Source organism: Centruroides vittatus, unplaced genomic scaffold (genome assembly GCF_030686945.1).
Source record: "Centruroides vittatus isolate TY-2023 unplaced genomic scaffold, ASM3068694v2 contig_799, whole genome shotgun sequence".
Classification (NCBI taxonomy): Eukaryota; Metazoa; Arthropoda; class Arachnida; order Scorpiones; family Buthidae; genus Centruroides; species Centruroides vittatus.
In genome coordinates this window covers 2,329,352-2,345,341 of record NW_027122516.1, presented here as the reverse complement: position 1 = coordinate 2,345,341, position 15,990 = coordinate 2,329,352, and the positions used below count along the sequence as shown (strand labels likewise).

Genomic DNA, 15,990 nt, shown 5'->3' with positions numbered 1-15,990 from the left:
AAATGTTATAAATCCATATGAACAAAAGACAGATGATAATGGTATAAAACAATACAATTTTCCTAGTGTTGAAAAACAGAATGTATCGTAAAGTTTGTTTAATTTTCAGAGAGAAGGTTTCAATTCAATGCATTTTAAGTGACACATTTACATATCACATTGAACTTTTATATAAAAAAGGAACACTGCTACAAGCAAGCAGACATCCAAGATGATTCCACAAGTCATATGAAAAACAAATGCAAAATGCAAACAACTGTTTGGAAGCACATAAAGACAAAAAAGAACTTTGATAAAATACACAGGGAAGAAAGTTATTTTGTGTTTTCAGTAATATTTTTGTAAAAAATCAGTAAGAAATTACAAAAATAATTCTGTTGTCTAAACATTCACTCCAGGAGAATCCAGTAATCTAGTATCACTTCAATTCCACGAGTGCCAGATTAGAGGACTTTCATGGTAATGTATAATTGAATTTATATTTTAAATTTTAAACTTTACAAAATTTTTTCTAAACATTTGATTTTAATAATATCATTTAACTTGAAAGACTGACATTATTGATATTACATGAATTGATTTTAAAATTATAAATATATTTATTGTAGATATACAATAATGATGACAACATCTGACAATGACAAATTTACTTTTACAGAAAAATATATTTACATTATCAGTTTCAAATATAAATTATGTACAGTTATCCCTCATAAAACACGATGCTTCTACACACAGTTTTGCTCTAACATGGTTTGAGAATTTGAGAAATACTCTGCACAAAATTTCAAAACTTTTAAGTGCAAACTCCTTTATTTGATATATAATTTTTTTTATTCAAGTAAGTATGAGGGTTATCTCAAATTTGCCCATGAATTTTAGAATTTTGAAATTTTCAATTTGTTTTGTGCCTTTTGTCAAGTTTAATGAAAACTGATAGTGCAATTTTTTTCTTCCTTGTCCTATCTACCCTATCAACTGGGTGTCATTGTCGTCGCTTTCAGACTTTAGCCTTTAAGACTATCACTGTGCTTTGTTTTTATAGATTAATCTTCATATTTAGTGAAGTTTATTTAAATAAACATTTTTAGGTAAGTGTTATTAACCTTTTTTTAATCATTGATAAGAAATAATTTGTAAAAATGATGAATGAAATACAGTTGTATCTTGGTACTCGAAATGTTCCAACTTAAACAATTCGGTATTCAATCACACATTCACACAGAAAAGAAATTGCTTGATCCTCAATTGAACAAATGCAACCCACTAGAACACGTTTCTATGGTAAAAATAAAAAAAATGACAACTGATCTTGATCAGAAATATCAACAACAAAAAAAACTCAGATGATGATACTTAGTAAAAAGATAATGTCTTCATTTAACTAAAATTAATATTCACACATAATACAGTATTTGTAATTGTTAATTAATTATTGATTGTTTTAATAAATATATTTCTCTTAGTAATGAAGAAGAATAGTATACTTTTGTTAACTTTTGGAACCTAACCCTATGTTTTGTATTAGTCCTTTGTTTCATATAGCACAGATTCACATAATATGGCACTTTTTCAGAACATAACAATAGTGTTATACGAGGGATACCTGTAATTTATTTGTAACATAAAATTACAGTGGAACCTCGGTATATGACCTTAATCTATTCCTGATGTTTGGACTTATACTGAATAGGACGTATACCAAACCAACCTTTCCCATAAGAAGTAATGTAAAAATGATTAATCCGTTCTCATGTAAAAAAAAAATCTCTTGATATGATATATGAATGGGGTTGTAAAATAATTTAAACACCGTTTGAGCACATTAATAAAAAAATAAATTTTTTTATAGCTTTTTAAAGTTATTACAGTATATTGTATTATATTATTTAAATCATTAAATCAAAATCAAATCAAATCAAACTCTCCTTAATACTAATAATCTGTTTAGAAATTGATTAAACCCCTTTGGCAATGTTAGCAGAATTAATAATGCTTTTATTTTTCACGATTGTCGATATCGTCGTTCTCGGAATACGGTATGCAACAGTTAAATCTCGAACACCCCTGCCACCTTCATATTTCTCTACAATCTCTTTTTTCAGGTCCATTGTGATTCTAGTCATTTTTTTAGTTTTCCGTTGCTTTTTATTTGCCTTTTTGCAATTCATGATTAATAAAAATAATAAAATTTTACCTACAAATTAAAATCAGAAGAAATTTAACAAAGTTATAAACCGTGGGACCACGAACGTCTAGTCTGGTCTAGTACACCGATAGTGCTACTTGTTCATAGATAGTGCGTATAATTGAATTAAGTCGTATACCGAACAAAAGTCGTATTATACCGAGCAAAATTTTTGTCCAAACAGGACGTATTCCGAATTGGACGTATTCTAAAGCAGATGTATACCAAGGTTCCACTGTATATCAAATTTTGAAAAATTTAATTTATTTTCATTTGATATGTTTATTTAAATTTTTAATTGAAATCTAATGTCATAAAATTTTCCATTTTATACCTCAGTCTTGTTGAATTTTTGATTTAACTTTCATGAATTAAAAATACTGTTTAGAATTATGATAGAAAAATTTGAAATATAACTGAGTTAGCCTTAAATGTAATCTTAGTGTGAATCTAAAGTAAAACAGTTTAATAATTAATCAAAAGTTATTATATAATAATATTAACATACAATCCACTTTTTTCTAAAGAATGTTCTTTTTCAACATTATATAAATGAATATTTGCTGTTGTTTATATAAGTTTCTTAATTATAAGCAAAAAATCTTTACTCAATAACAAATAATAAAACATTTAATATATTTGTATCATAGTAACAATCTGGTTAATGTAACCCTTGGTGCCAAGATGGCGGCTTGTCTCTGATTCCAACAAGGAAACAGTGGGACGCACGTTCTAACCTAACCTAACCTATTCTAATAAATTACCATAATTATTAGCAACCAAATTATTAGAATAGGTTAGGCTAGGTTAGAACGTGCGTCCCACTGTTTCCTTGCTGGAATCAGAGACGAGCCGCCATCTTGGCACCAAGGGTTACATTAACCAAAAATCTTTTATGAACATTATTTCTCTACATATTTTTTTTTTTTAATTTCAGTTCAAAATTTATATCTTTTTGCTTGAATCATAAAATTACTGATACAAATAAAAATAAGTGCAATATTGAATTAGAGGAAAAAACAAACTGATAAAACCAACTTCTATAAATATAGGCAATGTCTGCCATTCAATATAAACAAATAATGAAGCATGATTAGTAATATATTTTTTTAAAAATATTTATTATAAATTTTAAGCTTATATCAAAAATTTTGTTTTAAATATGAAAACACATTTTACTAACTTTTTCATTTAAAAGGAGGAAATTAATTTTTTGAACACAGCCTTAATTATAAATTTGCTATTAAATATCTAAATATTTATTTAATAAAAATTACCAGTCCTTTAGATGAAGTCTGAGTTGCAACAGATTCTTTCTTTACAACAGATTTACAACCATCATCATCTTGTACTTCTGTGTTTTGTTTAAGAGTCTGTAAATTAAAAAAACTTTCTATTAAAAGACATTTGTATCAAAATTTAAGATTCGTGTGATGAGATTTTCATTATCACCATTAATAAATTTGATAATATATAAACAGAAAAAAGTTATAGTTTAATCAGATAATTAGTTTCATATAATTTAAATATTAAAATGAACATATTGCAAGCATTATAAATTCTGTAATTTTGCATGGATAATCTGTGGTGGCATATTACCTACACTGGTAGAAAAATTATTAAAATGGAAATAACACATCCACTGACATGAGTTTGAAAACTGATCACTCAGCTTCTACTGTAAACAGAACCTTCTAAATAATTCAGACAGATATTATGTAGAGTGGTGAAATTATTGAAAACTTATCAACTTTTAAGATACTATTAGACATTTCTACTTAAAAATTTATCAATTAAAATGTGGACTATTGTATGAGTACAATTTAAATTTGTACAAAAACTGATGTATGGAAAATAGGAGGACTCAATGTGAAGCATACCTATACACATGTTTTGTGCTTTCATGAAAAAAAATCACAATGGCAAATGAATGTGTATGGTGCACAAAAGGATTTTTCATATTTTCTAAAAATGTTCCTAGTAACTTTAGAGAAAGAAAAACCTGTATGATAAATTCACAAAGTTAAAAACAGCCGATAACCCACATCATTGATTAACTTGCACAACTATCAAAATGATTTTTAAACATAGATTTTAACCAGTATTAGATGCACAAAATTATAGCAAAACAAACAACATAACTCAATCATTTAATTTCTTTCTGTTTAATAAAATTTATATATATATATATATATATATATATACACACACAAGCACAATAAATGATATTAGCATTTATGCAAGGCAACATTATTTTATAAAAATACTAATTCTGTACTGAAATAATAACAGTAATTCGTTAACTAATACAATTGCTGAGTTATTATTCAGTATTCAGGAATATACCTGAAATAAATGATTTGTTATTATTATTATTAAATACCTTTTTAATAAATCATAAAAAAATATTCAATAAATAAATATTAAAATAGCTCATAAAATTTGCCTGTAAAATATCATTAAAATATACATATATTTTAATTTATAAGAAGTTTATTTTTACTTAAGTATGAATTAAAATATTAATGACAATTGCAATAGAAAAATTCATTAATTTATTTAAAACAATATTTTAATTTGTAAATTTTATTTCATTACCTGAAGTTTAGCCAGTGGAATTATATCACAGTTCTGAGGCCTATGCCATACTGTCTTTTGACTAGTGGCATTGTAATAGTAAAATCTGGAAGTGTTTTGGTCAAATAGTTCCCACCATTGGTTGTCATCTGTTTTCTTTCTGCAATGAAAAATTGAAAAAAAACAATTCAAATGATAAACATTTTAAGAATAATTTGTCGTGATTATATATTTTAAAAAATTTTCTTAGCTGTTAATAATCAATACTAACAGAAACTACAATACATGATAATGAATTTTAATTCTGGGAACTTAGTTTTATAATTAGCATAAATTCATAGGTTAATCAATGTTTATTTTGTATTACAATTAAAAAATAGTAGGTAAATAGAAGAAATTCAATAAAATTCCATTAGCCTTGTTTTTGGTTAACCTACTATATAAACGTAAAAAAATATCATAATACAAAACTAAATTTTTATCATTAACTGTGTGTTTAATCCTCCTTATCCATACAGCATGTTTAATTTAACACAAAAGGGGAAAAAACACTATATGGGAAATTTAGTAAACAAGATTTTACCAGACGATAAAACCTTTTGATTTGTGTAATAAATATTTGAATTTTCAGAAAAATATTTTAAAATTCAGAGAGATACTTGCTTGATGAACTAGTAAAAAGGTTCACAATGCTTTTGAATTCAACATAGAACTTCCACAAAAATCTGCTTAAGACATTATGAAAATATTTTAATATTAACTCAAATGTTTTCAAGTTTTTGTAAGATAATTTTGTAGAAAAATATTAAATTTTTAAAATTTATTATTTAATTATCCATGAATTTTTCTGAGTGGATGAACAACTGCAAATGCAGATATAATCATGGCAAGGCAATAGCCATTTAATACACAAGTAACCCTTGATATATGCCATTTTAATCAGTGCACATTTTGATTGCTGGAAGTCTGTTCCAAGAGAAATTTAACCTGTCATGGAACTTGGCCAGTTTTTGTTTTTTTGTTATCATTTTCATAAACCTGAATAATGTATACTTCCATCTTCTCAGCACCTTTCTATCGACTCGTCCACTGACTTTTTGTACCATTTCTGTAACTGCCATTTATTTAGTTACCGAGTAAATGACTTTCTCTTAACACCTGGTGTTTTCAATCATATACAACCTATTGCATATGCTTGTTTTATAGTAATCTTAACATTTTGTTATTAGTATTAAACATATTAGTATTTGTTATTGTATTAGTATTTGTATTAGTATTTAGTATTAGTATTTGTAGCTAAAAGTATTAGTATTTGTTATTGTGTTATACTAGTATTATTTATATACACTTAGTTTTTTAGTGATTGTTGTCTTAAGCTAAATGGACAGAAAAGAAGAAGAAAGAATTTTGAGAATATTAGAAATTGTGGAAGAGGAGAAGAGTAGAGAAGAAAGACAAGAAAATCCAGGTGCAATTTGAAGACATTTGTTTGTTGATGAACCCACTATTGAAGCACTAGCACTTGAGTTATTTTCCAATGATGAGGTAGAAGATAATGTAGATAAACAGGAACAGAATACAATGTAAGAGCAGTCTGAAGATGAAGAAGCAAAACTTGAAATAAAGCTCGAGTATACAGGAAAAGATAAAAAAAACTGAATGGGGGATTCTCTGTCCTCCCCATAATAGACAAACAGCTGATCACAATTTAGTTAGACACCTACGTGCAAAAGCACAAAATGATGCAAATTCACCTTGTTTCTGCTTGGAGACTATATTTTACAAATGAAATTTTGGATAACATTGAGAAGTACACAAAAAATATGTTCAAACTATACACAGGAATGAGATGCATGTGATACGTCAAGAAGTAAAATAGAGACTTTTATTGGTCTTCTCTATAAAGTGAAAATTCATAGAGCATCACACCTGAACTTGTATGATTTGTGGACATATGATGGAACTGGAGTGGAATTCTTTCGTAACTGCACAAATATATGAAGGTTCAAGTTTCTGATTAGATCTATAAGATTCAATAATGCTGAAACAAGGCTATAGGGACAAAACTTTGACAAGCTTGCCCCAATACGTGATGTATAGTCTAATATTGTGGAAAAGTGTAAAACTAACTTTGCAGTAAACGAATTCCTCACAATTGACGAGATGCTCGAAATATTCAGAGGTAATTGTGGTTTTAGGCAATATGTAAAAAATAAACCAGTGTAGTATGGTATTAAGGTATTTGCCATACTTGTGCAAAGACTTTTTATACCATGAACATAGAAGTGTATGTGGGGCAGCAGCCAGGGGCCCTTTTAAAGTAGGAAATTCAGGACTAGTTGTAGTATCAAGACTTGTTCAGCTGATAAGTGGTACTGGAGAGAATGTGACCAATGATAATTACACTCCTATACTGTTAGCTGAATGTCTTCTGAAGGATCAGAAGTTGACATTAGTTAGAACCTGACAGAAAAACAAGAGAAATCACTCCTGAGTTTACAAACACAAACTTTTCTCAGTAAACTCAAGTATATTTGCTTTTAAAAGATAGAGTGACTTAATAGCCTACAGCCCCCCAAAAATAAAGTTGTTCCACTCCTCTCTACAATGGAGGGCACTGATGAAATTGACCCAGAATCAGAAAATGCTAAAAAGCCATTCATTCTTACATTTTATAACTTTACAAAAGGGGGAGGTGATGTAGTTGATGAATATATGGCAAGATACTCTGTAGCAAGAACCAGTAACCATTGGCTGCTTACCCTTTTAAACATTACTGGGTTAAACAGCAGCTTTATTGTTTACAAACATCAAGAGTTCAACTTACTTAGGCATAATTATCTCAAAAAAACTTGTGAAGAAACTATGCCACAATTATTTGATAGAATGCAATCATCAGCCAGGTCTTCTTCAACAATTAAAAAGGAACATTTGACAAATGTTAGGACTGGAAGAAGAGATGAAGCAGCCTCGAGCAGCTAGCAAAGGACAATGATGATGTAGCTATTGTAATTGGAGACAAAACCAAAAATCAAAGACAAAGTGTCACATCTGTCATTGCTTCATTTGAAAACAACATACCACTGTGACTTGTGTCCAGTGTGCATCTGAAAGTGTTCCAGAGTCCGATAATGACTGAAGTTTAATTAGGAATATCTTATAATCACACAAGTGTTGTGAAGTAGTATTTTATTACATTTTTAGTGAAGTTTTTTTTTGTACTTTTTAAATATTAAATTTTTAAAATTCTCAATATTTCTTACTTTATGTTAAATAAAATTTAATGTTGATGTTTAATATGTTTCATTTGAAATAATTTTCACGATAAAACAAATTTCAGATATTCTGTTTGTTATAAAAATATAAAATAATCAGAAACAATAATTTTTATATTTTTAATGTCCTTTTTAAAATGCTTTTAAAATGTGGACGATTTGAAGAATACTGAGAGTTCTTTGGAGAGCAAGAAGAACAAATGAAGATACCCTGGCAACTGCAAATCAAAAAAGAACCTTACTAGTAGTAGTAAGGAAAAGAAGAGTGAGTTATCTGGGGCATGTACTGCAACACCAAAGTCTACAAAAGCTATTACTAGAGGGAAATGATTGAAGGGCAAAGAGGCAAGGGTAGGCCAAGAATGAACTGGTTCAACAATATCAGGAATTGGACATACTTAATGTATGAAGAGTGCACAAGATAAATCATAGTGACATGAAATGGTTGTCAACCACCTGACAGGAGAAAACACCTAAAAAAGTTCAAAACGACTGTGAATGACCTATGAATTTTTTTTTGTGCAACACTTTGTGGGTTAATATCAATGTTATCAGATTGACAGAGTTCAGAGCTAGCAATGCTGAAGTGATCCTTTCACCCACTCCTGTTCACCATTAATTAGTAGGAAAAAGTAAACCATAGTTCTTATTTGGATAGTTTGATTTCTATTTTGTATTTAGTATAATTTCTGCAAACAATTATATTTTAATTTTTCAGCCTTTACAGAAAACTCTATGAAAAAATAAGGCAGCAACTTGCAGAAAATATGTGATAAATATTTGCTCAATTTAAAAAATTTTTAATTTATGGTTTTCTTTTTTAGGGATACAAACGACAAACACTGAATACTGGTTACAAATACAAATACTACACTCTCAATAACCAAAAAACTTGCAAAATCCAGCAAACATTTTCTTCCATCTTAAGTGGACATCCTCAGGCTATATTGTTCGATCTTGGAACCACATGATGGAACATGTACATTCAAAGATGTGGCCACTTGTTGATTAGCATGCTGGATTTTATGAGTTTTTTTTGTCGGTGTTTTTGGTTAGTGTAAACTCTATATAATCAATCTTTAATGTTACTTTCCATGATTTGTTTTCATTTTGTATGCAACTATGCAATATTTTGTCTAAAATCTTTAATTAATAATTCTTCAATAAACTTTTTTAAATCTGATTTCTTCACTTCCCATACGTTTACTCTACTTGAACAAAAAAAAATGTAAAGATTACAATTTCAGACAAATTCTCAATGACCTAATTCATAAATTATTTAATACTTTATTTATCATTGATTGTTAACTTCAATATGTGCGGTTTTGACGTACAGTACATGGTATATTAAGGGTTACTTGTAAAATGCTAGCAGTGTTTAAATTTATATTAAAATTTTCTGCTTTAAAAAGATTATTTTAAACTTTTATCTCAGAGTGAAGATGATGATAATTTTTTAATATTTATCTATTATTCTAATTATTAATAATTTTATCATATCTAACTTAAATCTTAGATTCTTCAGTACTGAAGTATTAACAAATTTATCTCAAGTGTCTTTTTGATCATTCCTTAAACTTATTTGAAATATTGTGGAACTCTAATAAACAACTCAACAGCTCTCTTCTATAAGTCACAACATTCTGAATTCTGTAAGAGAGCTGCTGAGTTGTTTATTTAATAATTAACAAGTTGATAAAGGATTTTTTTAAAAAAATAAACTGGAAATGATTTATTTCTGTACTATAACATTATTATAAATTAATTTAAATCCCAAACAAAAGTTTATTTTAGCTATTAACAGTTACTAAAATTTTACAGATTGAAGCATAGAATAAAAATTTCATTTGATATAATATAAAAAAAACATTTTATATCAAATCTTTAGTTAATATTGGTAAAAATGCTGTGAAGATCTTATTCAAAATATAAAAAAATTATGTACAGTACAGCTATATATAATATGTAAAAGAAGCTCCACACATTCGGTTTTTGCCGATTACCAAATAATTGCTTATTTGTCTCCTTTGATTTCGGTATAATATAACAACAAGAAGTGGGAAATGGCAAATATTGAATACCAATTGCAAATAAATCATCCACATTACTTTGTATTGGCTGAATGTTTGTTCAGCATTCGGCAAATAGCAAATGTGTGGAGGCACCTTAATACAGTCATATAAATATGTTATATTTACAGAAACTATAATTTCTACAGTTATTAATAAATAAAAAGCTTTCAATATTAAAATATAAAGATTGTTATTACTCTGAAACATATTATCAAATCAGTATTTGAAGATTAGGTTATGCATTATCAGTTCACATATTTACATTGATGATGATTATACAAATAAACAAACTTAAATTACTTCTGTTAAGAAGGAAAATAAATGATATTTATAGACTTTGTACTTTTGAAATGTTGACAGGAAGATTTGAGAAAGCCAAACAGAATAAACAAAGCTAATAATCAAAATATTCTGTAGCTGGTAATATTTTTGAACCTGCAATTTTTAAAAAGCGAAGATATCAATTTCAATTTATTTAATTATATATTTATTTAATGACAATTATTATAATAAACGTAATGCAAATAATGCTGAACTGATAAATCATTACAATAATCATATTTTAATAAAGATAAATAAACAATAAGATCATATTTTATAAATCTGAAGTTAAAAATTTTTCATAATTTGTATCAATTAACTAATGAAAGAAGTTGTATTTAAATAAAATGTCTCATTTCAATAATACTTCTTTCACTGCCTACCTTAGATAACAGACAGTTTATTATATCCTTATGATACAATACAATTGTCCTATTCAAAACATAAATTTCCAAAACACTTATTAGAGTAATTACAGCATAATTGTATCATAAACCTTATAAATTTTAAAGTCCTAAAACAAAATTTTAAAAATTTTGATATATTTTTATAAAAATTTAATTTCTTTCTTATTTTTAGTTCTCGTTTTCATAATATAAGTCTAAACAAAGAAAGCTATTGTTTTGGATTTTGCATCTAAAAAGCCATTTTTATTTGAAATTTATATTTTTGATCTCAATTTTAGATTGTCTTTAAGAATAAAATTAAGTTAAGAAAAGACTACTACTGATAATCTCTATAACAATGACCTTAATTTTTAAAATACAAGCATCGAAAAATTAAATACAAACATCATTGATCTTTATCAAATGATACATGATAAAGTTTTCAATAAATCTTGTAGTACATAAATAAATTGAAAGCTAGTTTCTCATATAATTTTAGGTTTAAATCATTATGTCTGAATGTATATTTCTTGAAAATCTTGAAAATTTCTAAAGAAAAAGAAAATTAAATAATTTTGTAATAAAGTATTATATTAATTATCTTGAATAATATCAATAAAACATAAGAGATAAGATTAAAAATTAAATTATCATTTACAAAATGATTACAGGATTACATTGGGCTATAAGGCTACTATTTGATAATTAAACATCAAAGTAATTTTGCCTAGAGGTAAGCATTACGTATCATCTCTTAATAAATTTAATAACTGTAATTAAATTAATATTCAATAATTAATTTAGAGAGTTCTGGAAGAAGAGAATTAGCATGGAGCAGGACTCGAATCTGCAACTCCCGCAGATGGCACCTATTGCCATCCCGCTAAACTGCAACTCTCCAGGCTCCCGAAATGGCACCTAATGCCTACCTCTAGGGAAATTGCTTGTTACTTGATTTTTAAATAGTAGTCTTATTATAGCCTGATGTAATCTAGCAATCATTTTGCATTAATCTAAAAATTGGGTTAATAGATGCTTGTATTATATTTGTAATTACCATTTGCCATTAACCTTGCATTACTAGTAGCTTTTTATCTGAGTCTATAATCATAATTACTAAAGTATTTTTCAATGAAAAAGTTTAAAATGATTCAAGAAAAGTTCAGTTAGTTACAAGATAATAATTAGTAGCAATGATTCCAAGCCTTTTAAATAATAATGACATTAACTACTTTTCAGTATTAAATTAAAACCAGACAAAGAAATATAAAAACTGTGCATTCAACAAAAGAGCAGATGATTATATTGGCATCTGCTTCTTTGCAGACAACTTTATTGACATCTGCTCTTTCATGACTTCTCTATTATATTTCAAAGAATAGTTTATAACAATCTAAGCTGTTATTTAAACAGGACTTCAGTGTACAGCTCCTAGAATTCTCTCTGTTTTAACTAAATTATCATAAAAAAGTTAATGAATAAAAGCTAAAAATAATGTTGTTTGAGGTGAAAACAACAGAAATGCTGTTGAAATTCATTGTATTTCACAGAATAAAGGCAATCCTGTTTATAAATCATTTTATATTGGTTTTATTCCTCAAATAAAACCCACTAGAATAAATATCTTTAATATCTTTTTAGAATATGAAATTATATTTCATATCCTAAAAAGCATCCAAAGTTATATTTTCCAACTTTAAGAGAATTTAAGGAAACTGCAACTATAAAATTAAGTAGGATAACTATTATTAAAAATTATTAAAGTAAAATTAAAAAGGATTTTCTACTAAACAATTAATTTAAAAATTCATTATTTAGTTTTATAAACTGCTTTTACAATGAGAAAACTGAAAATGCATTACAAGATACATTAACTGTTTTTTTTCTTTTCAAAAAATTTTGAATCAATATCAATTTGTAAAATGAACAGATGTAATATAGTCGCAATGAAACAAAACAACTCATAATGAAGTGGTTATTTTAAGTATTTCTTTAAGAACTTCCAACATAAACTAGAGTTTTCATTTTCGTTCTGATTCGCATATCATATTTCAATTGAAATTCTGAAGAGAAAACAGTACAATTTAATAAATACTTGAAAAAAATAGAAATACAATAATTTTAAATACTCTCTTGTCAAAATTTTCGTGTACATAATCTATTCTCTTTTCATATAGTATTTAATGCAATAATATTCACATAAGCAACTACATAAACCTATTTTTAATCAAAATCAGATGATCTGCCAAATTATCGGGCTATAATAAGGCTAAGTTAATAATTAGATACAAAATAATTTGTCTACAAGTAGGTGGTTAAACCCTCATCTTGTGATAATTTTATTAATTATAATTTATATTATATTAAAAAACACACATTTCATACGTTTTCCAGCACTTCTCTATAGTTCTAATGAATGTTTTTGGCTTGATTTACAGGCCTTCTTCAGGTTAGAAGCTGCTCTAATTAGAAGAACTTAAGAATGATTTAATTAAAATAAAGATTACATTAGTAGTAGTGACTTGTATCCAAAGTGAAAATTTAACAATTCACTAGAAAAAAACTATACATTGTACTGAAGGAGTATGCTATGTTCCATTTTGAAACACAGCATAACTCCTTCTAATTAGAACGGCTTCTAATCTGAAGAAAGCCTGTAAATCAAGCTGAAAATGTTTGTTAGAAGTGCTGGAAACTTATGAAAAGGTGTGTTTTTATACATAATTTATAAAAATTCCAGCTTATGGTAGAAGATTTAGTTTAAATACCGTATTTTACGGACTATAAGACGCACTTTTTTCTTCGAAAAATTGCCTCCAAAATTCAGGTGCATATTATAGTCCGTAGCGTCTTATAAGTATTTTTTTAAAAAATTGTTTAAAAATTAAGGTGCGTCTTATAGTCCATAGCGTCTTATAGTCTGTAAAATACGGTAATTATAATAAATTAATTTTAATTTAGAATTTCTGGAAAAAAGAATCGGTCTGGAGCAGGATTTGAACCCACAACTTCTGCTTACCACGCAGATGCATTGTCAGTTACACTATCAGGATCTCTGTCAGATCTTTACTTCCAGAACTGTTAATTTAGAATAACTATTATCATGAGATAGCAGCTGAACCACCTACCTCAAGATAAATTAATTTATATCTAATTATTAAATTTAGCCTTATTATAGCCTGATAATTCAGATCATCTGGATCATTATATAGAAATTTTTTCATGATTAATATTTTAATAAATGTTCATTTGAAAAATTCATAAAATATAAAACCTGTCTTTAAAAATAAAAAAAGAATTATTCAATGGAATTTTATATAATTAAATATAATAGGCATAAACTGAATAATGATAGCCAACTGTTTATCAATCGCTTCTACTTTTATATACGAAACTAAAGGACTATTCTCATATAATTCAAATTACACACTTCTAATTTAGACATATCGAAATTTTTCTTTCAGTTAGAAGAGAAATAAAGACATTAACGAAACATTTATAAATTTATTATTTCTCTCTTCTGGTCATTATTTAACTATATAATTTTCCTAAATTAAGATTTATTAATTAAATTAGTAACCCAAACATAATCCAATAAATCTAGCTATTAGATTGTTTAATATTAATAAAATCAAGTTGGATGACTGCTTACGTGTAAATCTTAATGATTTGTAAGAGTTACCTTCAGGAAAGATTCACTCATTAATAAATTAGAAAAAGCATTTCCATTGCATTATATGAACTTAATGATTTATTTACATAAAGAATGATGGAAGAAATTCATAAACAAATATTTTATGAAGTCAAATTATAGATATGCTTATGTCATAAATAAATTTATAGTAAATAATTAAAGTCCGTGTTACTGTATCTTCATAAGCTTGCTGGTTATTTTGAAATTAAAAATTTATTTAAAACCAACTTTCTTTTTTAATTAAAAAAAAATATATATATATATATATATAATTATGTTTATGGAACCATAAAACAGTTATTGAGTTATTATATATCAAATATTCAAACTGACTTTTAATTGATTTCTGTTGACATAAAATATTTTGGTATAAAATTTCAGTTTGCTCCTCATTCATAAGCAATTTAATCATTAGATAACTGCTTATATGAATAATTTTATCAACTAAGGAATATTCAGAGGCATTACAGGTTAATATCTTTTAATATTTTAGCTAAAAACATGGAATCTGTGAAATAAATAAAGTTTAAAAGAAAAAAAGAAAAATATGGTAATTATGCTTATTAAGAAATTATACAATGGTTATTAATTTTATAAATAAATATTGATTCTCATTTCTAACTTCAGATTATTATTATTCCATATTTTAAAATAATAATTTTAATATATTTTAAAAAAATTAAAAAAAGATGCTTGTATTAGTCATGTTTTTTGAGATGGATGGTGGGAAATGGTAGAGATATATCACATCTATATTCATTACTACAGTGCATGCACACATCATGATAAAATTCTACTTTTAGTTATGTTTATCAAGTTTTTGGGTAAGATAAATGATGGGGGTGTGCCACCCCTTAAAACATCATTAAAATGCATTGTTATTGGCCTTAGATATGTCCTCAAAGTTTCAATCTTCTATCTTAATTAGAAGTGAGTGAAATTCAAGTTGCAAGATTTGAGGATATGATAGAAAATTAAATAAAAGCATTTTTTAAATGTTTATAAAACTGTGTTTAAAAAGTAAATGTTTTTTTAAACTGTAGTAACACCAGATTATTATATAAACCTAATATAAAAACAATAGCTCTTTGAAAAGTCAAAATGTAGTTATAAAATAAATAGTTTTGAATACTAAATATTTGATAACGACCAAACCAAATAAATTTTAGGAATTTTTTTTTTTTTTTTAAAGTTTACTTAAGCTCTTAGATATAAATTTAAATTAATGATTTATTTTATGTTGTTTAATTATATTGAATAACTTAAGGTATATACTTATAGAACTTTTAAACTTTCAATAAATTTATGATGATAATATACCTTTCTATAATGACAAATAAGCATAGGTGAAAGAATAAAATCCAAAGTAGTAAATTTCATTTCTATCAGTGTTCTTTATTAAAGATCATTAAAGATACAAAAATTTAACATTTAACGAAAGCATTTAATGTTGAAATATTTCAAAATTTGTTACAAC

The 15,990-nt window shown here is 26.4% G+C and overlaps 1 protein-coding gene across 1 annotated transcript in view; it reads right to left on the bottom strand.

Annotated features, from left to right (window-relative positions):
• Positions 1-15,990, bottom strand: part of RhoGAP93B (MyTH4 and RhoGAP_KIAA1688 domain-containing protein RhoGAP93B) — a 58,213-nt gene that overhangs the window by 27,685 nt on the left and 14,538 nt on the right. Inside the window, exons 3-4 of the mRNA XM_067278265.1 lie at positions 4,787-4,925; positions 3,466-3,561 (exon numbers count right to left, since the gene is read on the bottom strand). Of these exons, the coding sequence (XP_067134366.1) occupies positions 3,466-3,561; positions 4,787-4,925 (235 nt within the window). The remainder of the gene's footprint in view (positions 1-3,465; positions 3,562-4,786; positions 4,926-15,990) is intronic.